This window comes from Polypterus senegalus, chromosome 4 (assembly GCF_016835505.1).
Source record: "Polypterus senegalus isolate Bchr_013 chromosome 4, ASM1683550v1, whole genome shotgun sequence".
NCBI lineage: Eukaryota > Metazoa > Chordata > Cladistia > Polypteriformes > Polypteridae > Polypterus > Polypterus senegalus.
The window spans coordinates 137,270,737-137,295,796 of NC_053157.1; the positions used below are offsets into that span (position 1 = coordinate 137,270,737).

Below are 25,060 nucleotides of genomic sequence, written 5' to 3' on the forward strand. Positions count from 1 at the left end.
GAGAGGAGTACAGTTTTCCGGGAAAATCAGCTTTATTTTTGTGAACACCGAAACAGCCTCATGCATTTTATTCAAAGGGGAGCGGTCACATCAGGACACACACAGCAAGTTAGCAATGATATTCTCAGTCGTCCGGCATTCGCTCCCTTCCTCAGTTTCAAGGAACAGATAGCCTCCTTCACCAAGCAGGTTCGGCGGCTGGTATTAAATGTTCCTCGCATCAAACATCGGGCACACATGCACTTGAACCGGCAACGGACAACCAATTTCTAGCCGTTTCATCTTACGGCGTACTTGGAGGGGATGTCGAGAACCTGTTGGGGGGTTGAAACCAATAAAAAACAACTAGTTTAAATGTTCACTTGGATTTGTCCATATACAACATTCATAATCCAATTCAAGGTCGAGTTGGCACAAAGTCTATCCTGGCAACATCGAACACAAAGTAGACCAGCTCTGGATCAGGCGCCAAGGCATCGAGGGGTACACACACTTCCACACCGAAAGACGATTCTTAAATTCATTAATCACCTAACCAGTACGTCTGACAAAACGAATTATGCAGACTAAAGAAAGGTTGTAATGGGCGGGGCAAAATGTATTCCCGCCTCCTTTTCTTTGCGAAAGATGATTAGTGGATGAAAGTGACTGACGTGTAACTTCAGCAAATGATTAGAGGAACAACTTATGGACAAGCAACTTAAGCAGGTGATTGATGTAAAAAAAATAAGTCATACACTCCTCGTATTTTCGTAGTGCCTCTAAGTTGGATGGCTTGCATTTACATTCTCGCATTGAACTATTGACAAGAGTAATGTGAAAAGTTTGATGAAGTGAATGGTGGAACAATGCCAAGGAAAAAGAAAAACACTGCACGGATCAGCGTGGAAGACGGCACGATTCTGCACTCTGGGCAGCAGGCCGATATCACTGTGTCTTCGGGCACAGAGTCGGCGCCAAGGCTACACACACCCGATCCCGACAGTGCACAAGTCGTCCAAAGTATGCTAGAGATGTTCTCTCATCTGGATAGTGAGGTCGTTTATATGGTTCTATCGGAATGTGACTTTAAAGGTAAAGAAGAGCATGTAGTGGGACAGATATTGGTCAATATACAGCAGAAATGAGGACCCGAGTCCTACGCAATACACATCTATCAAAGAGGCCACTGATTCCCTTCGCTTTCAGGAAATGGGTTTCACTTTTGTACTACTATTACAAAAAAGAATAAAACTATTTGCTGCGGTTTGGGTCGTACAGATGGCCTTTACTATAATGTGTCGTTTAACACCACGTAGCCCTTTCTTCCTTTGCACCGGGAACACATTTATTTTGGTTAACATGGCTACACGTACATTTACATATTTTTATTTTAACGCAGAAAATAAGAAAACGGTTGATTCTAGCACAGCGTTTATGTAAAGCAAAACGAACAGATCATCATGTGTGATCTCAGAAGTTACCCTTTAATAAACAACAGGAATAGAAACAACTTCCGGCCATACGTTTAGTTTAACCTATCAAAATAAAAGTCATCCGGCACTGTAATGTGTCCAATTGGTTTGATTTAGTTTTCCGAATAAAATAGTATGCAAACCTACAAAAAAACGAGCATCGACTCGAGGTAATTACTTAAATTTGACCATTCCCAACATTAGCGGTCTGTGAAGTGGTATTTTTAGGCTGGTGTGGAGAAAAGCCAAGCAAAATGACACCTTTGATTGGCTAACTAAAAAGATTTGCAAGCTTTCGAGGCAACTCGGGCCCTTTCTTCAGGCAAGATGTAATGTGTGTGGAAAAATAAACTAGCCTGGTAGGTGTTTCTCGTGAAGTAAAAAAAATTACTAATGAAGCTGGGCTAAAATATTCTTTCAGTTCTTTACCGAGTGCCTTAGTTGATTGAAATTTATTGACTATTTAATAATTAACATTTCCTTTTTTAGTTTCAAGTTATAATGTTCTTATACATTAGAACTGACCATCAAATCCATATCAGCTTGTCCTTTTTTTAATCCATGTGGAAGAATATCATTAAGTGGAAATATGAAGACCTCAAAGGTGTTAACTCTTACCTAACCAACTTACTGAATGTTTCCATCGTTTACAGAGTGATAACATATTTAATAATATTTGTATGAAATGTAATTATAACCAGCGTTTATCTGTATCTCCTCAAGTCCATATTGAAGAACTTAAGAGACAGTAAACCTCCATCCTTCTGATGTTCTGTCATGCCTTGTTTTGTCAATAGGCCTTTATAATGCCTTTCTGTGCCTTCTCTTTATCATTTGCCTAGCCAGAAGTTTTTTTTTCTTTTTGTGATTTTGTGTTTTATTTACCTTTATTTGCTGCAATATTTGTCTATTTCTTAGGTTACTATAAAAGCTAAATTATCTCTCTGATCAACTTATAGCTCATTCCCTTAATACTGCTGGATTCACAATTGTATCCATTACTGTACCCTGTAATGTAGAAATAACAGCCCAGTTCACAGCATCTTATACAGTATTTCAGATGTGGTATAACAAGATATTTGTAGATTTTTAAATGTCTCTTGATTTGTTCCATAGCTTAATAGTTTGTTCCAGATGCTTTATTTGGAGCACTCTTCTTTATTTGTATAGTCCATGCCTTTGTTCTTAATTTTCACTAGCCTCTCCAAGGAAGTGTTTAATATTTTTTTAAATGAAAGAATTATTCTGGATCATGTTTACACATGGAGGAGTGATTTTTTTTTTTTTTTTGGTAAGCTTTCAGTGATGTGAACTGCTTTGGTTTTGTTAACCTGTAAAAATCTGACATACCGTTTAGTTCATCGATGATTAGTTCCTCATCTGCTCTCATCTTCTTTTGTTGATATGGACTTTAGGTGTTATGATGACAGTAATTACACAAAGTACTCCTGTTTAAACATAATGTTCCTACTTTGTGTTTAGGTTTTTTTTTTATTTAATGTAAAGAATCATTGTGTTATTTCAATGCAATATTATTTTACATTGCTACCTTGTAGCACTATGGAACCTCTGCACCTAAATACCTGGTAAAGCAGGATAGTTAGGTTGGCATGACTTAAAAATGTAATATATTTGCATTATTCAGAAGTTTAAAAAAAATCCTGATCGTAATTGTTCAGCAGATTGATGTGAGCAGCAAACAAAAGTGTTTAGTTTAAAGAGGGCAACAAATAAAGCCTGGTGGAAGTAAATTGAGTGAACAAAATCAAAGTGCTTCTTATAAATTTAGTAATTTTGTAGACTCTTCCTTTTTACTGGTATAATATATATCCAGCATGAATTGGCATTTGTAATATGGCTAAGGCAAAAATAGTGATATCTGTTTTAAAATTACTAAACCATGCAAGGTGAAAATACCGATACTAGAACTATCGGCAATATTTTGTAAGTATATTTAATCGAAGGAAAAAAAAATTATCTGTCAATATGTTACAACTCATCTCTCCCAAATAGTATCACTAATTTTGTTATAATGGCTTATAACTTCACACTTATTTTAGAGTATATGACAAAACTCTATATTCATTGATGATGGTGTTAAAAGGAAGTTGAAAGTTGAATTGGATTCTCATTCTTGTGTTCTTATATGGTCTACAGCTGATGTTGCAATGGATTCTCTTTTGGAACTGTCCAAGGAAGCAGAGGGTATTTGTATATCTTCAAATCCATCAGGGTTTGAATTGGCTGCTGCTGCATTATGCCATCCAAAAAATGAAGCTGTGGGAGAGGGCAAGAATTCTGAAATGAATCTGTACTTGGCACTGGATACAGATGACTCTGCTGGAATGTATTTAACAGAAGAATTTGATTCATTATTGGACAGTGAGTTTGAGAAATCATATAATTCCTCCCAAAACATCTCATTAAACAGAAATTCTGAAAGTGACCAGCAGTTGCCGGAACTAATTCAAATAAGTTTGAGGAATGATGTTTTAAAAACTCAAAGTAAACCAGCAATCAGCGGAACTAATTGTGAAACTCTTTCATCCACACCGGAAAGTAGCTGTTCCCAAAATGTGACCAGTCTGGGATGTCATCTCAATAAATTGAAATTGACTGACTTTAGTTATTTGTTGGGAAATGAGGAGCACATGGATAACACCCCTGCATGCAAAGATAACATTAATTTAGGACCACAGTGCAAAAATGAATCATCAAAGGTATTTGCAAATAACAGTACTTGCCAAAGGTCACCCAAACATTGTCCTTCTTTAGGAATAGATAGACCTGTTCATGAACAACAGATAACAACTTGTAATGATGTTCACAAAGTAGGCCCTGGGCATGCTGAAGTGGTGGTGCAGAATTCTCTGGGTTTTACAGATGCAAACAGTGCAACAGAACCAAAAAAGGTTTGTCAACTGCCTCAAACTGCATGGAATATGAATGCTCCAGAATTTTACCCGTCATCTGAAGGATACACCTTTGTTATGCCTGTTGTATTAAACCCTACATTATGGCGACCCATACCTCATCCTGCTCACCAGGTGTCTGCTCTTCCTATTGCACCAACCTGGAAAAGATGCAGTCAGAATTCACCAGCAAAATTTTCTTCACAACAGCAGGTCTTTGAATTAACCAAAAAAACAGCATTTGGTGGTCATCTTCTGGTAATTCTGAGAGGTGCTCCAGGCTCTGGGAAATCCACACTGGCCAGGTACTGTGAGTCTGTGATTTTTTTTTTTATTATTGTAAAATCTGCATTGGGTTAAAAATTATGATTTCATGTATTTGTAAAGTATGGCACCTGTACATTGTTTCTGTGTAACATTGTTTATTGTAGTGGTTTAGTTGTGTGCTCAGATGTCCACTTTGTATATTTTGATCGTTCTCCTCCTTTACGCATTGGTTTTATGCCTGTTGTCCTAGTTGGTGTCTAGTGTGTTTGTACAGTGACAGACAGGCATTTTTTCCAGGACAGGTTCTTCTCTTTCACCATATGTTGCAGAGAGAGAGGCTGTGTCTCCCACTTCATTTGACACAGCACTAGCAGATGATGTGGTTCAACTGTTGAATGAGTATATGCATGTAAATATGCATTATTTGGAGACTTGATGGTATTTTTGCAAAATTTCTATACGTAATAATTATTTGCGTAGTTTGTGCTGTTCAGACAATATGTTCAAATTTTTGTTCTTTTAGTTAATGCTATTCTTTGTAATATACAGGAATATAGGTTAGCTAGATGGGAGTAATTGGGGGAAAAATACTAAAGCAACTTTATTATGTACCCTAGCAATGTGCAGAAACTAAGAAACACAATTATTCAGGGCAGGAAATTGGAAGGATGTATGACAGTGTTTTCCAGGTTGCAGAGATTGCATTGTCTTGAGTATAATTCCCAGGCACACAACTTGAGTGTAAGACCCATAAAATTTAGAAACCTGTGTCACAGGATTTTACAATCAGTTAAATCTGAAATCCCAGTGGTTATGTTATTCACGGCACAACAGGAAATTAGAGTGGAAATTACAACACAATTTAAGCTCGTTTAAATCTGTTTGATTTTAAGCATATGTTGAACTAGTATATTTGTAAAAACCTCACAAATAATCAGGGACAGCAAAGTTGTTTTAATTTTTGTGGAAATAATAAAGTCACTTAATATAAATTAATCTTAAGTGATAGCTAATTCAGATGAAAGGTTTCTAAACAAATTTAAGGAAGAAGTATGTAAATATAACTATATATGTTTAGGTTTTAATGTCTAATATGTGTATAGTGCTGACACTAGTGTACCTTACTAAATAAAAGCAAAATGGCCTATGGGGGGAAAAAAGTTTGTTTTCCTTTTTTGGATCTTCTATTCAAAATATTAAGAAAACTCCTTAAACTTTTAATCCAAGTAAATCAATTGAATGGTAAAAGGAATTCCCACCATAAAACAAATATTTGTCTCAAGTGTATGTGTGCCAAAACTCCTGGCATCCCTTCATTCAGTAAATCTGTGCAGCCCTCCTTCACTAAGATTGAGTCTTCTCCTATAATGGGAGGTTAATGAGGTTGGAGGGAATACATAGCAAGGCATCCGAGACCAATCCTCATTACAGAGTATTGTAGACTTTCCTCTGCAGCTTATTTAATAAATTCCCCAAGGGTTTTAGGCCAAGGGACTGGGGTGACCATGGCAAAACCTTGATTTTTGTGGTCAGTGGGGCATTTTTGCCTTGACTGTGACAGAGGCATTCAGGTTTTGAACTAATATTTTCTGATACTTAATGGAGTCTGTGATACTTTTTATCCTAATAAGTTGTCTGGGGCCTCTGGCAAAAAAACCCCACAAAATCAATGATCCTCCATAATACTTTACATTGTGGATAAAGTACTTTCCTACATGCCTATCATTCCTTCAATTCCAAATTCATCTTCTTCAAAGGTCCATTTTGTCTCATCTAACCTCAGAATTCTGTCCCTTTTGGGGTTATGTTGATGGCACCTGATAGTAGTTTTTGGGGCCTTTTTGCCCAACTAATGTCTGTAATTCTCTAGCTCTCATCCTTGGAAATTCTTTGCCCTCTTGAATCCTCAGTTTCACAGTGTGTTGATCAATAAACACACATCCTTTTCCAGGAAGATTCATAACATCTGCTGTTGCTTTAACATTATTTATTATTTTTCTGATAGTGGAAATGGGCATTTTCAACAATTTTAGCTGTTTTTCTTATAACCATTTCCTGATTTGTACGGCTCAACAACCTTTTGTCTGTGGTCTTTACCATTTTGATCCATAACTAAGAGAATCTGGCCTGTGTTGTCACCCTATATTTATGCTCCAGTGAATCGGGAAGTTATGGCTGACCACTTAAATGTGCTACTCACTTGGATGAAGATAAAACAAGATTTTTAATATACTTTAGTTAGATTTTACTCATGCCTTTCTTAGTCTATCAAAAATTGTAGCATGCATGAGAAAAAGATGTTTTATGATGAGAATTTATTTTTCCTTTAAATTATTTTATTTCAATTAAAAGTTTAGATTTTTTTAAAATATTTTGAGTGTAAAAAGCAAGAGGATAAACAGAAGACATTTTTTTTTCACAGCCCACTTTGCTTTTATGTTCCAAGGGTGCCAGTGTTATTGAAGGGCACTGTATGTTTCCTGCAGTTTTTCATTAATAATACAGGTTGAGTATCTCTAATCTGAAACAGATTTTTAAATAATTGCATATCCATAATGAGATATCTTGTGAACACATGTGATCAAGTAAGGAATTACAGCCAAACCAGTTAAATGACTCACGCGTATAATTCATATCACTGAGCCATTATTGTAATGTGCATTTACTTGAGAAATATAGCAGCTTGGCTATAGAAATGAGGACCACCAGCCCGAGTGATGAGAGGGGTTCGAACCAATGGTCACAGATATACTAGACTCGCCTAGAGAGGAATGAGAAAGAAGGAAGGATGTGGTAAAGAAAAAGTGAGGATCATGGTAGCATGGGGCGGGTCAGTGCTGCATACATGTCATCAGAACTTTTTGTGGTTTTTCATTTTATATCAGCTACTGGTTTTCACTTCTCATGTAATTGGTTTTATGTCCGGAATATCTCAGCCAACCATCATGCCAACAGTGCTTAAAGCCATTAACAGACAGATAAGGCAGGAACTACATTCAGTTTTCATATGTTGTGGATGTATATAAGACATGGTTTTCTTAATTTATTCAGAGCAGTACGCACTCATATTGCATTAAGGCATCTAGTAACAATGGAGTGCTTTTGTTAAATGTAAGCAGTGACATCTCATTAACGCAGAAGTCATCTGTCATGTCAACATGAGTTTCAAGGTGCATGCAAATATGCACGTTTACAAGATGACTGTGATTTATAAAGGTAAATGTGTATAAGCCAGGTTTTATAAATCAGATATTTTTTTTTTTGTGTATGCAGTTTCCTTTTATTATTTTTACACTCGGATCCAAGCATAGTTTTATAAATGAGACCCTTGGTATGTAATTTTCCTGTTATGATGATCAATGTTAATGTTTTTATGGGTGCCATGCAGCACTTTTGAACTGGAAATGCTTTGTGGTGTTTACTGCTTTCATAGTAGACCCCAAATCCAGTCATTGATCTTGTGTCCTAGCTTCATGGCAGTTCCTAAGGAACAACCGCCAGGGTTGTTGTTGATTTTGTGTCACAGCTTGGTGGCGCTCAATACTCAATAAAAACTCCTCTCCCGTAGTACCTGCTCAGACGGAATAAATCTGTTTGGAATCAGCACATATGGTCTTTACATCTGCTCAGCAGCTAAAAAACAATTAGAAGTATCATAGGTGGGGTCATATCAGTTCTCCATATATTTTGTACTAGCAAAATACCCGCGCTTCACAGAGGAGAAGTAGTGTGTTAAAGAAGTAATGAAAAAGAAAAGGAAACATTTTAAAAATAACGTAACATGATTGTCAATGTAATTGTTTTGTGACTGTTATGAGTGTTGCTGTCATCAAGGATTTCATTATCATTATTTCTTTCAATCAGGTTCGTATTTGGAGGATGTGTTGTGTTCAAGTTACATTCCGTGATTGTCAACCATTGTAAAGATAACAGGTTTCATTCATCGATTCCTTTCTTACTGCATCAATAAACGGCTCGTCTTCCTCTTTATCTGAGACGTGATACAATGCATGCACGGGTTTTTTTTACACTGTCTTCCTTTAGCTGGACATTGACTTTTTCCACTGTGTACTTTGTTTCCGCAGCAGCTGCACTTATGAATATGCTTGTATGCGTCACTCGCTTCATACTCTTTTGCGGCATTCTCAATTGTGTAATGCGGTTTTTGTTCAGTACTCTTTGGGGCTGTTGCTTTTTGTCTGTGTACTGCGTTCACAGTCCGTTCATGTGAGCCGCTCGGTGTACATGCATTGAAGGTTCTCAGCTGTGCTTGTGCTATGTCGTGCGATGTCCACGGCTTTATTTAATGTTAGCTATGACCCGGCACTTAAAAGTTTCTCTCGCAGTTTTGCTGAGTTTGTGCCAAACACCACCCTGACCATCTCATCTTCGTCTGCATAAGCACGGCCCTTCACCCGTGAATATTTAGCTGTAGAGTGTTTCTATTGGATTGCCAGTGATGGACGGCGTTATATTGGCAGGCACTCAATCACGTGGGGGGCGTGACGATGAGGGATGTAACTCCGCCTCACACGGCGTCTGAGCTGCGGCTATGGCCGGTATATATGTACATAAGTAGGTTCCAGTTATGACCGTTACGCGTAGAATTTCGAAATTAAACCTGCCTAACTTTTGTAAGTAAGCTGTAAGGAATGAGCCTGCCAAATTTCAGCCTTCTACCTACACGGGAAGTTGGAGAATTAGTGATGAGTGAGTCAGTCAGTCAGTCAGTCAGTCAGTGAGACAGTGAGGGCTTTGCCTTTAATTACTATAGATTTTTGAAGCATTTTCATTTAGGGATACTCAACCTATATAACCTAAATTTGTAAATAAAGTGATTTTGAGGTGCTTTTAAAAGTGAAAATATAATAAACTGAATAAAGCATATTATAGGAGTTTTATGCTGGGTTGTGCTTTAGTCAGTAAGGCCAGTTTGTTGTGAGAGAAAATCTAAGATCTCCTACAGTTAAAGTGGATAGCATCTTCCTTAAATCCTTGCCATTCCAAAAAGTGTCTTTTTGTTCCCTTTTTCATAGGCTAAACTTTTTGATTACAAGTCTTTAATTGGTTTAGTTGGTGGTGTATTATTGTTGTGAAGTTAGTCAATTTAGCTTCAATGACTGAAACTGCAGCACTTGGAAATCATTTTACTTAAGTCAGTTTTTTTTCAGAGTTAGAAATTCTAAAATTCTTAACTATGTAATTGACAATTTATGTGTGATTTACATTTAGCATCTATGGATGGCTTCTTCCTTAAAATATATGTCTGTGAAACACAAAATATCAAAGCCGAGTTCTTTTATTTCAACGCTGGATCCTCAATCAGAGGATTGACCTTGAATAATGTTCTGTTTAACTGCACATACTGTAGCTGCTTTCTGTATTAACCAAGATTTTGTAGGTATCTTTAACAGTATTTTCTTGACACACTGCACATTAAGAAACAGAAAAGTGGTTGATATGAAAATAATACTGATTTATATTTATAATTATATTTATAATTATAAGTATAATATATTTATTTATACATACATACATTCATTCCTAGTTTTTTTTTTTAATCAAAATAAACACATTGTTGGATATTTTAGACTAACAGAAAATCACGTAATTTTAGAAAACTCAATTCAAAATAAAAATTGTTTTTTCAATCAATCAATCAATCAACATTTATTTATATAGCACATATTCATACAAAAAAATGTAGCTCAAAGTACTTTACAAAATGAATAGAAAATAGAAGACACAATAAAAATAAACATAAGTCAACATTAATTAACATAGAATAAGAGTAAGGTCCGATGGCCAGGGTGGACAGAAAAACAAAAAACTCCAAAGGCTGGAGAAAAAATAAAATCTGTAGGGGTTCCAGACCAAGAGACCGCCCAGTCCCCTCTGGGCAATCTACCTAACATAAATCAAACAGTCCTCTTTGTATTTAGGGTTTTCATGGAAGGACCTGATGATGATGGTCACGTAGACTTCTGGCTTTCAGTCCATCAATGTTGGTGCATCATGATGCTTTGAGTAGGTGGTGGTGGTGCAGGCCGCCACCACAAAGAAACCGGAAAAAGAAACAGAAGAGAGAGTAGGGGTCAGTATGGATTTTGCGTCCACTGTGAATAGTTATTATGAAGAATTGAACATACAGAGTATCAGGATTAAGTTAAAGTGAAGTTATAAAAGGCCATGTTAAAGTAATGTGTTTTCAGCAGTGTTTTAAAGTGCTCTACTGTATTTGCCTGGCGAATTCCTATTGGCAGGCTATTCCAGATTTTAGGTGCATAACAGCAGAAGGCCGCCTCACCACTTCTTTTAAGTTTAGCTTTTGGAATTATAAGGAGACACTCATTTGAGGATCTAAGGTTACGATTTGGAATATAAGGTGTCAGGCATTCCGATATATAAGATGGAGCGAGATTATTTAAGGCTTTATAAACCATAAGCAGTATTTTAAAGTCAATCCTGAATGACACAGGCAACCAGTGTAGTGACATCAAAACTGGAGAAATGTGTTCGGATTTTCTTTTCCCAGTTAGGATTCTAGCAGCTGCATTCTGCACTCGTTGCAAATGATTTATGTCTTTTTGGGTAGTCCTGAGAGGAGTGCGTTACAGTAATCTAGTCTACTGAAAACAAAAGCGTGAATTAATTTCTCAGATCTTTCAATGATATAAGAGGTCTAACTTTAGCTATGTTTCTTAAGTGAAAAATGCTGTCCTAGTGGTCTGATGAATATGCGATTTAAAATTCAGATTACAGTCAACGGTTACCCCTAAATTTTTTACTTCCGTCTTAACTTTTAATCCTAGTGCATCAAGTTTATTTCTGATAACCTCACTGAATCCATTATTGCCAATTACTAAAATTTCAGTTTTCTCTTTATTTAGTTTGAGAAAATTACTATTCATCCATTCAGAAATACCAGTAAGACATTGTGTTAGTGTATCGAAAGAGTCGGAGTCATCAGGTGCTATAGATAAGTACAGCTGTGTGTCATCAGCATAGCTGTGGTAGCTCACGTTGTAACCTGAGATAATCTGACCTAACGGAAGCATGTAGATTGAGAATAACAGCGACCCAGGATAGAGCCTTGTGGAACACCATATCGGATATCATGTGTCTTTGAGATTTGATTACCACAACTCACAAAGAATTTTCTCCCTGCCAGGTAGGATTCAAACCAATTTAAGACACTGCCAGAGAGGCCCACCCATTGACTAAGGCGATTTCTAAGAATATTGATCAATGGTGTCAAATGCAGCACTCAGATCTAAGAGGATGAGAACAGATAAATGGCCTCTGTCTGCATTTACCCAAAGTCATTTACTACTTTAACAAGTGCAGTTTCTGTGCTGTGATTTGTTCTGAAGCCTGACTGAAATGTATCAAGAATAGCATGTTTATTGAGGTGGTCATTTAACTGCATAATGACTGCCTTCTCTAGAATTTTACTTAAGAAGGGCAGGTTAGAAATGGGTCTAAAATTTTCAAAGGCAGAGGGGTCAAGATTATTTTCTTGAGCAGGGGTTTAACTACAGCAGTCTTAAGACAGTCTGGAAAGACCCCGTATCTAATGACAATTAACTATGTCCAGAATATTGTCAATTAGCACGCCTGATATTTCTTTGAAAAACCTGGTTGGTATTGGGTCAAGGGCGAGGTGGAGGGTTTCAGTTGAGAGATTATACTATGTAATTCAGGTAAATCTATCCTGGTGAAAGCATTTAATTTGTTTATAATGGAGTACCGGGGCTTTGGAGGTTCTGCAGTGTTGGGGAGATATACTATGTTATCTCTAATATCATTAATTTTTTGATTGAAAAATACAGCAATGTTCTCACAGGTTTCACTGGAAGTATTCTGGGGGCATTCCTTTGTGTTACCTGGGTTTAACAGACGATCAATTGTTGAAAATAAGACTCTGGGATTACTAGCATTGTTATTTATAATATTAGAGAAATAGCATCGCCTCTCAAGACGGACTGTGTTATTGTATTCTGTTATTTTAACCTTCAATATCTCATAGTGGATAGTTAGTTTAGTTTTCCTCCATTTACGCTCAGCTCTACGACATGTTCTTTTTAAATCAGACACTCTTTGGGTCTTCCATGGAATAACAATACTAGAGGATTTTTTAACTGTCTTTTCAGGTGCAACTATGTCAACAGCAGTTCTTACTTTAGAATTAAAGTTTTCCACTTTACTATTTACATTATCCTCGCTATTATAGTTGGCATTATAAACGGACTGATTGCTTAGAATAGTTGTAAGCTTTAAAGCTGCTGATGAGTCAAAGAAGCGTTTTTTAACAAAATGCTTCTCATGAGCGTTTTCTATCTTTATTTCTATATTAAATAGTAGAAGGAAATGGTCTGATAGACCAATATCAGTGACCTGCTTTATATCAACTTTAAGTCCTTTAGTAATCACTAAGTCTAACGTATGACCTGCTTTATGTGTAGGCTGATTAACGAGCTGCCTCAAATCAAAAGAGTCCAGGAGGTTCATGAATTCCTTTACTTTTGGTCACACTGATTGTCGACATGAAAGTTAAAGTCGCCACTATTAAGAGTGCGTCATAGTTTGTAACTAAAATTGACATTAAGTCAGAGAATTCCTCAAGGAAAGACGCGTTATATTTAGGAGGTCTATACACGGATAATACGAGCAGTGAGAATCTCCATGAATAACAACGGCGAGATACTCAAAGGACTTAAATTTACCAAAACTAACATCTTTACATTTTAATCGCTCGAGTAAATGTTTGCCAATCCGCCCCTTTTCCCTGGCGGTCTGACGAGTAAAACTGTAATCCGGAGGCAGATTCATTAAAACTGCGCCCCATTGAATTAAGCCATGTTTCATTTAGCAATAAAATCAATCTTTTATCACTAATAAGATCGTTTATAAAAAATGTCTTGTTAGTTAAAGCTCTAACATTTAATAGTGCCATATTTAATGTTTCTGAAGGGCAGAGCTGAATTTTATGCGTGTTATTGGTAATCGGAACAAAAATTAAGTTATTTTTGTTAACGCCGCTCTGTGTGTACTTTTTATGTAATCTACAATCCGTTTTTATAGTCTTAATGCAGTGTTGATCTGAAGTAGTAATTTCAATTAAATTATTGGTGTTTATGCCGCACTGCCTAGATTTTTTACGTGCATTAAGATTTGTTATTAGATTATTAATGATGTGCACTTTAACGGAAGACTCTGTTAAGCCATTATGTCCTATCAAAGCAGTAGCATTACGTAAGGGGTTAACAGTAGAAGTAGACAGTCAAGATAGACGAATTACCTTAGCGATGTTTTCGGAGAGGACCCGGGCGCCAAATCTATTCGGATGCAGTCCATCCCGCTTGAAGAAGCGCCTTTCCCAAAAAGATCCCAGTTGTCTATAAACCCGATGTCTTGATTCTCGCAGAAGCCTCTCAGCCAGTTGTTTAAACCCAGCAGACGACTGTAGTATTCATTCGATCGTCTGACGAGAGGTAGTGGACCCGAGATGAAGATTTTTGCGGATGGGGTCCTCTCCTTCGTGTCTTCAACTAGTGCTGCGAAGTCAGCCTTGAGAACCTCCGACTCTCGGTGCCTTATGTCGTTTACGCCGGCATGTAGAATGATGGATTCGATTGCCCTCTTGTGCTTCTGGTAGAAGGTCGGCGCCGCTCATCACATCTCGAACTCGAGCACCGGGAAAACAAGAAACAAAGGATTTTCGATTAGGGCACGTGATATTCAGGTTTCGTACAATCGAATCACCTACTACGATTACATCACCCGGGGTTGAAGGCAGACTGGGGACACGGAGAGGGTCGAATCGGTTCTGAATTTGAATGCTCGCCTGTGCCGATGGAGGTGTTCTAGTCTTGAACCCCCGCCTGCAAAGCTGAAACCAGTCGAGGTCTTCATCAGCGTTGTCGTTGTTCCTACGAGGCGCGGGGGTGAAGCTTACTTGCCCTTGGACTTGAGCGGCACGAGGTGGGGTTGATGTTACGCCGACTTCAGTTGTTTGGTGTGGTTTGTCCAGCAGCCGAGTCTTCAAGTCTCTGAGGTACCTTCGTCTGGACAGGAGTTTCTTAATCTGTTTGTCGAGTGCTTGGAGTTCCTCGACAACGACGGCAACGCGATTCATCTCACTGTCGGCCATTGTCTGCTTCTACTTCCGTTTCCGCTTCGTCACCTAGGAAAGAAAGAGAGAAAGTTAGAGTAAACCCATTAAGTGCTCCATGGATGACCACCTTAACCCGTCATGATTTTATCATGTTGATGTAGAAATTGACTGAAACCAAAATCAGTATCTACAGGACTTTACTGGACTATATTCTGAAGCCACTTAGTATGAATATAGACTGTGGAAGTAAACCGTATGGGTACTGTCATTGCTTAGAAATTGTACCCTGTTTGCCCTAGCAGTAGGATCTGCTAAAGGTTTTACTACCATGCAGTTTATTTATATTTTTCAGTTACTGTGATAAGAGTTTATGTGAATGAATTGGTTTTATACTCCATTCCAATTATTGGAACCCAAGAGAGGTTCCTGCTTTGTGTTGTTTGCTGAAAATGGCTGGATACATCTTTGATTAAACTCTGATTTGTTTAGGCAAATATTGGAGCAAAATCCTGGTGGGATAATCCTAAGCACAGATGATTACTTCTCTTCTGGTAGTCAATATTCTTTTGATGGAGCTCTTCTGGAAGAGGCACATGAATGGAATCATAAGCGGGGTGAGTAAAGACAGCTGAATAAATAGATCTGGCAAAGTAATAAAAATGGAAATTATATTTTCTTAATGGTATTCATGATATAACAGTACAGTGAATATTATGGGGGGCATGATAATTTCAATTATTTAATGCTGATACTATGAATGAATGTTTACCCTTGTTAATGGTTTAGTAGCCAACTTCAAGTTCACTTCTTTATGATTATTGCAAAGTTGGTATTACAGGCAGTTCCCAGGTTACGTATGAGATAGGGACTGTAGGTTTGTACTTAAGTTGAATTTGTATGTAAGTTGGAACAGGTACATAAATTTAATAAATGCTATTGTTAACCGACTGTAACCAAGTGCTCTGCCAATGAATGATGGAGTTTCACCTCTCTGTGACCTTTTTATTATTTCTACTTAATTTTCAATGGTGGTCGTCTTTACTGTATCACCAGCACTTGCATCAGAATTTGTGTTTCAGAGACATTGTTGAAGGGTGAAGACAAAAGATTAAGATGAGCTCTTCTGCACAGCACTGTACACACTATCACACCAGGAAGGCACCAGTCATCAACACGCCTGATGTACTGACAAGAGACAATTTCCTGCTATGTACGTAACAGTACAAGCAGGCTTGCAATTGAGAATGAATTGGGGCATCAACGGGCGGTTCATCACCAGGACACCTCACCTATCACCTCCACTACAGTATGCTGTCTGCAGCATCCACCCACCAAGAACAAACATGGTGTGGCCAAATGTGAGTAGTGAATCGCCCCCATTCAATAGACAGCCATCTGATGCACACTACAATGCTACCTCTTGCTGTCCCGTTCACCCTCAGTGGCCTCCATTCAGCCACAACCAGGTCACCGCTAGCAGCATTACTAGCCTCCCACTGAGAACGAACGGGGTAGCCATGTGTGGTGGGCGGGCAGTGAAACCGATTGCCACCCGAGGGACACCACACTGTGTGAGCAGCAAAATTGCCCCCTCCAGCCTCCGTCCATCCACCACTTGAAGCATCCCTAGTCCGAAAATGATGGAGCAGCAGTTACTGAGGCGCATACGTCACAGCTGCAGCCCCGGTTCGTAAGTCGTCCGTAACCTGGGGACTACCTCTACTTCACATACATATTAGGAAAGGAATTTTTAAGCAGATCCCATTTGAAAAGGTCAATTAGTTGAATAAGAAAGTAATTCCTATAACCTAGAACATGTAGTTGCTTCGCTTCAAATCAAATTTTGTTTTCTTCATCATTTCTGTAATTGGAATATTGTTAATTTGAATAAATTGAGAACATTTAAGTAAAATTATTTTTTTGTACTAAAATAGCTGAAATGTAATACTCCTTAATACTAGAATTCCATGGAATTATCAAGGGTTTTGGTTTAATTATTTGTGAGGAACTATAAAATCCAGATGTTTTCAGGGAAGAGCCATTGCTCTTCTGGATTTGGAGGAGACAATTGAGGGTTTTCTGATGTCCTAGTAAGGATGCTCCCCAGCACTTCCCATGATTTGTCTGTCCGGTACTGGTCATTAGGAGAAGACCCAGGGGCAGACCCAAAACAAGCATGAGAAATGAAGTACATAGTATTCAAATTCACTCTGCCCAGTGGAGCTCATCAAGTAAAATAGGGCAATTAAAAAAATAAAAATGTAGGATTGCAGATGTCATAGCTCTGTGATCCCTGTGCATACGTTTTTTTCTTCCCTATAACTGCAAAACACATACTGAGCAAATGTTAATGTGAATGACCGTATACCAACTCTTTAAAAAACAAGGATCAGTTGTCATTGTGAAGCTCAAATCCCCCAAAGGTCATGCAAAAAGACAATTTCCCCTTAGGGATTAATAAAGTATTTCAGATTAAAAATCAAATTAATCAAAATATATTTATTTATTTTTGTTGGAGAATTTCTAATAAACAAGTTTGAAGAAGATGGATAAAGGGGGCATAATGGGCTGAAAATGGTAGTGATCTGGGGCCTCATGCATAAACGGTACATATGCACAAAAATGTTGTGTAAGAAATTTTCCATGTTCAAATCGCGATGTATAAAACCTAAACTTGGCGTAAAGCCACGCACATTTCCACAGTACCTCATACCCTGTTGTACGCAAGTTCTGCGCTCGGTTTGCAGACTTGAGGCACCTAGTGTCAAAGTAGTGCTAATTTTCCTGTGTAGTTATCCTTTCTGTTTTAGATCAACATCCCTGACGCGGCTTTATAAATATACTGAAATTAGCCACATATTGTTTATTAGTTTAATGCATCTGATTGTAATTAACCAGTAACAATATAATGGTCCATGAAATGGTCAAACTATTCTAAATACAATAGCTGCTTTAGCGTTGTTACTGTCACTGCACTTTCTTCTTTCAGCTGCTCCCATTAGGGGTTGCCACAACGGATCATCTTTTTCCATATTACTCTCAGTGCACCACTCAGTATTTATATCACTGTATCTGAGTGGGGAATCAAAGATCTACAGAAGCTGAGAAAGATAATTATCAGTATACAGTATCAAGCACATTGTTTTGATTTGAGAAAATGGTTCAAGGGATTAGAACATAAGTAGGCAAAGAATCAGAGAGAAGAGGTCCAATACTTCTATTTTATTTACTTAATCAACTATAATAATCAAACACATATAATGCAGACATACAAAACAAAACAAAACAATACTTACAGACATATAAAAAGACCCAGAGCCATCATCCCAGACCAGTAGACTGAGGGGGCCCGCTTGTCAGTCTTGTCAGAGGACCAACTCATTTGCCTTTTTTAAATACCGGGTGGTGCGCGCTGTCCCCACGGTTGAGCCTCCAAAGAAACTGAGGGCGAAGCCTTCCATTATATACTAATTGAGCGTCCTTGCCCAAAGCGGCTTACGTGCAAGCAGTGTATACAGAAGTGATTAGTTTCAGCACACGCACCTTTCCACGGGACGCGGTGTTGTTTTGCACTTGGTCCTGGAGACGGCACCTGGTACCAGGAGGCACACAAAAATAAGGGCTGTATACAGTAAAAGCCCCTCAAAGTGAAAAACAAGTCAGCATAACCCTTTGGCCATATTCCCAGTACTTTTCCTTCTTGTACCCCTCAAAGTGAAAAACAAGTCAGCATAACCTTGGCTGTATCTTTCCAAAACATTAGCAATGCAGCTGGGTTTCGCGCTGAGCGACCAACGCCCATCTGCTCTCATGATCCCCCCCTCTCTTTAAAAAAATCCTTCCATTACACACATGCTGCCTCAGCTATGCTGTCTATTGAACAGCTTTCACGCGTCAAACGTTTCAAAGCCTTTCCTGTACGGACCTTGCAGTAGAACTCGCACTTTAAAATGGTGTGCGGACAAAAGAGGAAATGTGCTTACGCCCAAAAAAATCCAGATGCATAAATCTGTGCGTTCACCCGCTTCCATGTTCTTCCGCTACATAAATCTTGGTCAGCGTGAAAAGAAACGCATGTGCACGTGCCTGCTGTCCCTCCTCATCTCCTCCCAGAATTACGCCTCTTTGAATATGCAAATGAATATAAATAGCCCTTCTGCTCAGCGTTCTGTGAAAAGGCAATAGGAATAGCACTAGGGGAAATAAAATAAGTTCAGCGAATACCAAGTGGAGGCAAAGAAAAACATACTATTTGTTGGTTTAAACAGTGGTATAAACAACAAAAGGAAGTCAATCAAATGACATAGAGTATCGGAGAAACTCGAAAGCTCAAGTTCACAAAGTCACACAGTGCCCAAAATAAAAAAGAAGTTGTCAGATATCAAAGTAGCCGTGAAAAGGTGAGTCATAGCCCACCGTCTGAGTTTCATATGAAAGCTTATTAGGATACAGAGAAAAAAAAAATATGCACACAGTGGGAAAAAAAAGCTTGAAATGTCAACTTTAATCTCGAAATTTCCACTTCGATCACTTAGTTTATTTTGTCATTAAAGTAGAACATCATAAACTTTATCTTAAAATTGTTTGATTTACTGCGGTGGGCTGGCTCCCTGCCCAGGGTTTGTTTCCTGCTTTGCACCCTGTGTTGGCTGGGATTGGCTCCAGCAGACCCCTGTGACCCTGTAGGTAGGATATAGCGGGTTGGATGATGGATGGATGTTTAATTTACTAGTTTCTCAAATCCCCTCATAAATAAAGTAGAGCGTTAAATGCTTTGTTTTGTATTTGATCTTCTATGTGCTCTATGTGTGTTAATCAGTATGTGCTTCCGGGCTTTCTCTTCCTCCAACAGGACACAGAATCCATTACATTCGTAATATTACAGCTCTCTGAATATTTCAAATACTGAGATGTATACTTGATATCATTTTCATGATGATCGGAGTTAAAGCATGTTATTAAAAATGGGAACACGGTGGCGCAGTGATTGTTCATACCTCACGCAAGTGATTGTTCATGCCTGATTCAAGATGCTTGCTGTGCCGTGTGCTACCTTTGATGAAATAATTTATTGCAGCAGTACTGTTTCTTTCAAACATACTAACCCCCAATTCCTGTCCTTACTTTTCTTTCTCCAAATACCCAATCGCCACACAGTCAGCTCTGTAATAGACGTTAAGCCATCTGTAAGTTTAGAATACAGATTCTTCAAAACTTTTAAGGAACATTGAAATATCTTCGTAGTACATGTTAAATTATTCTATCCATCCAGTGTCGCGCCAGTCCCAGCAGGAATACAACACGAGGCAGGAACAATCTGTGAACGCCAGCTTATTTATTAACAATATAGATTATTTAAATTAAATTAGTTTTATTTTGCTGCATTTCATCTTAGAAATGATATCGTCATCATATATAAATACACGCTTTATAAAATGTCTCAGGTTGTGCAATATTATAACTGAATCACAAGTTTACAGTGAGGTAATTGTACTTATAAGTACAAACAGTTCTACAGGTAGCACTTGATGGACTGATTGAGTGCATTTATAGTTCTTGGGATGAAACTGTTTCTGAACCGCGAAGTCCGTACAGGAAAGGCTCTGAAGTGTTTGCTGTGTGAGAGCAGTTCAATAGACAGCATGGCTGAGGCAGTGTGTGCTTGATGCTGTATACCAATAATTCTCCTTCCGGTCAGCTGCTGTACAGCTGTGATTCCCCACTCAGATACAGTGATATACAGGTGCCGGTCATAAAATTAGAATATCATGACAAAGTTGATTTATTTCAGTAATTCCATTCAAAAAGTGATCTGGTGGGCGGCTGGTAATGCTGCAAGCGGTGACCTGGTTGTGGCTTAATGGAGGCCATTGAGGGTGAACAGGGCGGCGGGGGTTTAGGATTGTAGTGCGCCTCGGGTGGCTGCCTGTTGAATGGGGGCGGTGGTGGGCGATTCACTACCCCCCTTTGACCGCACTGTGTTCATTCTCGATAGGCGGACGCTGCAGGCAGAATACTCCCCCATTCATTCTCAATAGCAAGCCTGCTTGTACTGTTATGCACATAGCAGAAAGTTGTCTCTCGTCAGTACAAGAGAAAAACCATCAATATTGAAAATAAAGTAGAAATAATAAGGTCAGAGACAGGTGAAACTCCATCATTCATTGGCAGAGCACTTGGTTACAGTCGGTCAACAATAGCATTTATTAAATTTATGTACCTGTTCTGACTTGCATACAAATTCAACTTAAGTGCAAACCTACAGTCCCTATCTCATACGTAACCCGGGGACTGCCTGTATTTATTGTGGATCTAAAAATGAAAAGAAAACTACACTGGAACAGTAGCACTGCTTTGACGCTGGGTGCCGCCAGTCTGCAAAACCGAGCGCAGAACTTGCATACGCCAGGGTATGAGCTACCGTGAAAATGTGCGTGTCTTTACGCCAAGTTTAGATTTTATACATCGCGATTTGAATGTGGAAACGGGCTTATGCAACATTTTTGTGCATATGCACCGTTTATACATGAGGCCCCTGGTCATTGTCTTTGTGGAGTTTGCACACTATTCAAGTGTCTTGGTAGGTCTTACTCTGGGCTGGCTGTATTTCATCCCACATCTGAACGACAAACTGATTAGTGATTCTGTATTATCTTTGGGTAAAAGTGGGCATGCAATGAACCAATGTCCTGTTCAGAACTGGACCTTCTACCTAGTGCTTCCAGAATGTGTTCTAATTCCTTGCAACCCTAAAATGCAGAACATAAATTTGAGAATGTTGTACTATATTATGATGCAATAAAGCCATTACATTGTTAATATATGTTCGAATTTCTCATGACTTTCTTATTTCTTGATTCTTCAACACCTTGGCATGCAATATATGAAAATGTGACTAAATGAAGAAAACAGCAATGTTAGAGAAATAAAAGCATATAGAAGGTGGTGTACTTTATTCTCAACTTCCTTAGTACTCCAGACCACTAGCTTTTTTGAGAAAAAGTGCATATTTTTTTTTTATTTTACCAAATCTCAGAGTTTGTCTCTCATGCTATTTTGCCAAAATTAAATGCTTTTTTAATGTCACCCTGTATATCTTATTGTATTACTGGAGAATAGAGTGTGATTTCAGATGAAAGACATGCTAATAGCATGGTGTATTATCTGCAAAAAATAACTAATTATTAATCCGTCTTTTCTTTACAATGCCAGTCCCATGAACCTTAAATTGGGTTACATTACCTTGTTGGCAAGAGCCTGTGTCCTTAAACAAATTCTTGTGTGTTACTCTTGGAATCCTGTCCACTTTGCCCCATCAAGGTACAATTCTCTCCTTATACTAATTATCAGGCTGCACAGTCTACTGTCAAACTTGCTTGCAATATTTGTTGTAGGCTATTGTACGTCATAATGTATGTATTTTTATTTATTATGGTTTATCTTCACCCCCATGTTTGTTGAATGATTGTTAGGGTTAGTGTTTCCACAAATGATTTTAGAGAATTCTGCTAAGGGAGAGAGAGATATGTCAGTATTTAGACAGTATATTAATGTGCAGTCTTTCTGAATGGAATGGAAAAATCAACGTGGCAATTCAGAATATCATATCAATTGTCATGCCTAATAGTTTGTGCACTCTTCAAAGTAATCATGATTTTAAATGTTATAGAGTGTGGCAGACAGCCAGTGCCATTACCTGGCTTGGATGTGTATGAACTGGAAGGACCAGGGAGAGGACCTTGGTGATAGTTCCCCTGGGTTGCTACAGCACTGCAGGTTCCCACAGGGCTCCATTGGAGTTGGAGTTTGGTACAGCCCTGTTGGATTCCGTGAGTGCTGCCAGGAGGTCCTGCAAGGGACTTTAGAGCACTACCTTGTTGGGCTTCCAGACCATGCTAACGGGCCACTAGAAGTACTCCCGGATGTGGCATAAAAAGACCCAGCTTCCACTACACCATGAGCCAGAGTTGGGAGGGAGAGGAAGATGCTTGCCAGGTTGTGGAGAGACTGAAGACCGAGACTGAGAGAACAAGAAGAAAAGTGATGTGTGCTTATTATTACTTGTGCTTTATACTATGATTGTGCTTTGGGAAATGATTGGAAATAGTTTCCCAGTAAATAAAGCCATGGGTTATGCTGGATTTGTTCCTAATGTCTGTCTGTGTCATATATATATGACTATATAAACTGTTCAAAAAAATTAAAGGAACACTTTGAAAACACATCAGATCTCAATGGGAAAAAGAAATCCTCCTGGATATCTATACTGATATAGACTGGGTAATGTGTTAGGAACGAAAGGATGCCACATCGTTTGATGGAAATGAAAATGATCAACCTACAGAGCCCTGAATTCAAAGACGCCCCAAAAATCAGAGTGAAAAAATTATGTGGCAGGCTAGTTCATTTTGCCAAAATTTAATTGCAGCAACTCAAAATTGTACGCAGCACTTTGTATGGCCCCTGTGTTCTTGTATACATGCCTGACAACATCGGTGCATGCTTCTAATGAGATGACAGATGGTGTTGTGGGGGATATCCTCCCAGATCTGGACCAGGGCATCACTGAGCTCCTGGACAGTCTGAGGTGCAACCTGGTGGCATTGGATGGACCAAAACATAATGTCCCAGAGGTGTTCTGTTCGATTTAGGTCAGGAAAGTGTGGTGGCCAGTCAATGGTATCAATTCCTTCATCCTCCAGGAACTGCCTGCATACTCTCACCACATGAGGCCAGGAATTGTCATGCACCAGGAGCCACTGTACCAGCATAGGGTCTGACAATGGGTCCAAGGATTTCATCCTGATACTTAATGGCAGCCAAGGTGCCTTTGTCAAGCCTGTAGCGGTCTGTGTGACCCTCCATGGATATGCCTCCCCAGACAATCATTAACCCACCACCGAACTGCTCATGCTGAATGATGTTACAGGCAGCATAATGTTCTCCATGGCTTCTCCAGACCCTTTCACTTCTGTCACGTGCTCAGGGTGAACCTGCTCACATCCGTAAAAAGCACAGGGCACCAGTGGTGCATCTGCCAATTCTGGTATTCTATGGCGAATGCCAATCGAGCTGCATGCTGCTGGGCAGTGAGCTCAGGGCCCATTAGAGGACATGGGGCCCTTGGGTCACCCTCATGAAGTCTTTCTGGTTGTTTGGTCAGAGATATTCACACCAGTGGCCTGCTGGAGGTCATTTTGTAGGGTTCTGGCAGTGCTCATCCTGTTCCTCCTTGCCCAAAGGAGCAGATACTGGTCCTGCTGATGGGTTATGGACCTTCTATGACCCTCTCCAGCTCTCCTAGAGTAACTGCTTGTCTCCTAGAATCTCCTCCATGCCCTTGAGACTGTGCAGGAAGACACAGCAAACCTTCTGGCAATGACACGTATTGATGTGCCATCCTGGAGAAGTTGGACTACCTGTGCAACCTATGTAGGGTCCAGGTATCGCCTCATGCTACCAGTAGTGACACTGACTGTAGCCAAATGCAAAACTAGTGAAGAAACAGTCAGAAAAGATGAGGAGGGAAAAATGTCAGTGGCCTCCTCCTGTTAAACCATTCCTGTTTTGGGGGTCATCTCATTGTTGCCCCTCTAGTGCATCTGTTGTTAATTTCATTAACACCACAGCAGCTGAAACTGATTAACAACCCCTCTGCTACTTAACTGACCAGATTAATATCCCATAAGTTTCATTGACTTTATGCTATACTCTGATTAAAAAGTGTTCCTTTAATTCTTTTGAGCAGTGTATATATATATATATATATATGTATATGTATATATGTATATGTATATATATATATATACACACACACACACACAGTGGTACCTTCGTATACGTCCTTAATCCGTTCCAGATCCTTGGACTTATACCAAACAAATTTTTCCCATAAGAAATAATGGGAAAATGATTAATTCGTTCCCATGAAAAAGAAATCCTATTGTTATTGGCATATTATACATTGATGGGGTTGTATAAAATAATTTAAACACTGCTTAATACTAAAATACATAAATACAAAACTAATTAGATGAAATAAATGAAAATGACTTGTCCGATAACAATGAGTTTAATTTTACTGCACAACAAAGGAGAGCGTTACAGCTCTTCCAAAGGAGCCTCTTCAGGCGATTGTGTAGCACTGCCGTTGTTCTTCTTCTGGCAGTCTTCAATCCAAATCCCTAAAGCAGATTCCATCCAGACTATTGCCTTATTACATCCACTTACTACTAGTTTTGCACCCTGGATAAAAGGACACTGTGGCCGTAGATCTTATATTCCTTTCCTACTTTTTAAATAAAACGAAT

The 25,060-nt window shown here is 38.8% G+C and overlaps 1 protein-coding gene and 1 long non-coding RNA gene across 4 annotated transcripts in view; one reads left to right on the forward strand and one right to left on the reverse strand.

Annotated features, from left to right (window-relative positions):
* The first annotated feature begins 687 nt into the window (after window positions 1-687).
* Window positions 688-25,060, forward strand: part of n4bp2 (NEDD4 binding protein 2) — a 104,036-nt gene continuing 79,663 nt past the window's right edge. The window contains exons 1-3 of one of the 3 annotated variants that reach the window (XM_039751321.1): window positions 688-708; window positions 3,612-4,671; window positions 15,240-15,364. In XM_039751321.1, coding sequence (XP_039607255.1) covers window positions 3,623-4,671; window positions 15,240-15,364 — 1,174 coding nt within the window. In that variant the 5' untranslated portion in view covers window positions 688-708; window positions 3,612-3,622. The other 2 variants (XM_039751319.1, XM_039751320.1) reach the window with 2 other exon arrangements.
* LOC120527665 overlaps window positions 14,780-25,060 on the reverse strand; it is a 77,410-nt gene continuing 67,129 nt past the window's right edge. Inside the window, exon 3 of the long non-coding RNA XR_005633391.1 lies at window positions 14,780-14,819. This is a non-coding gene — a long non-coding RNA (uncharacterized LOC120527665). The remainder of the gene's footprint in view (window positions 14,820-25,060) is intronic.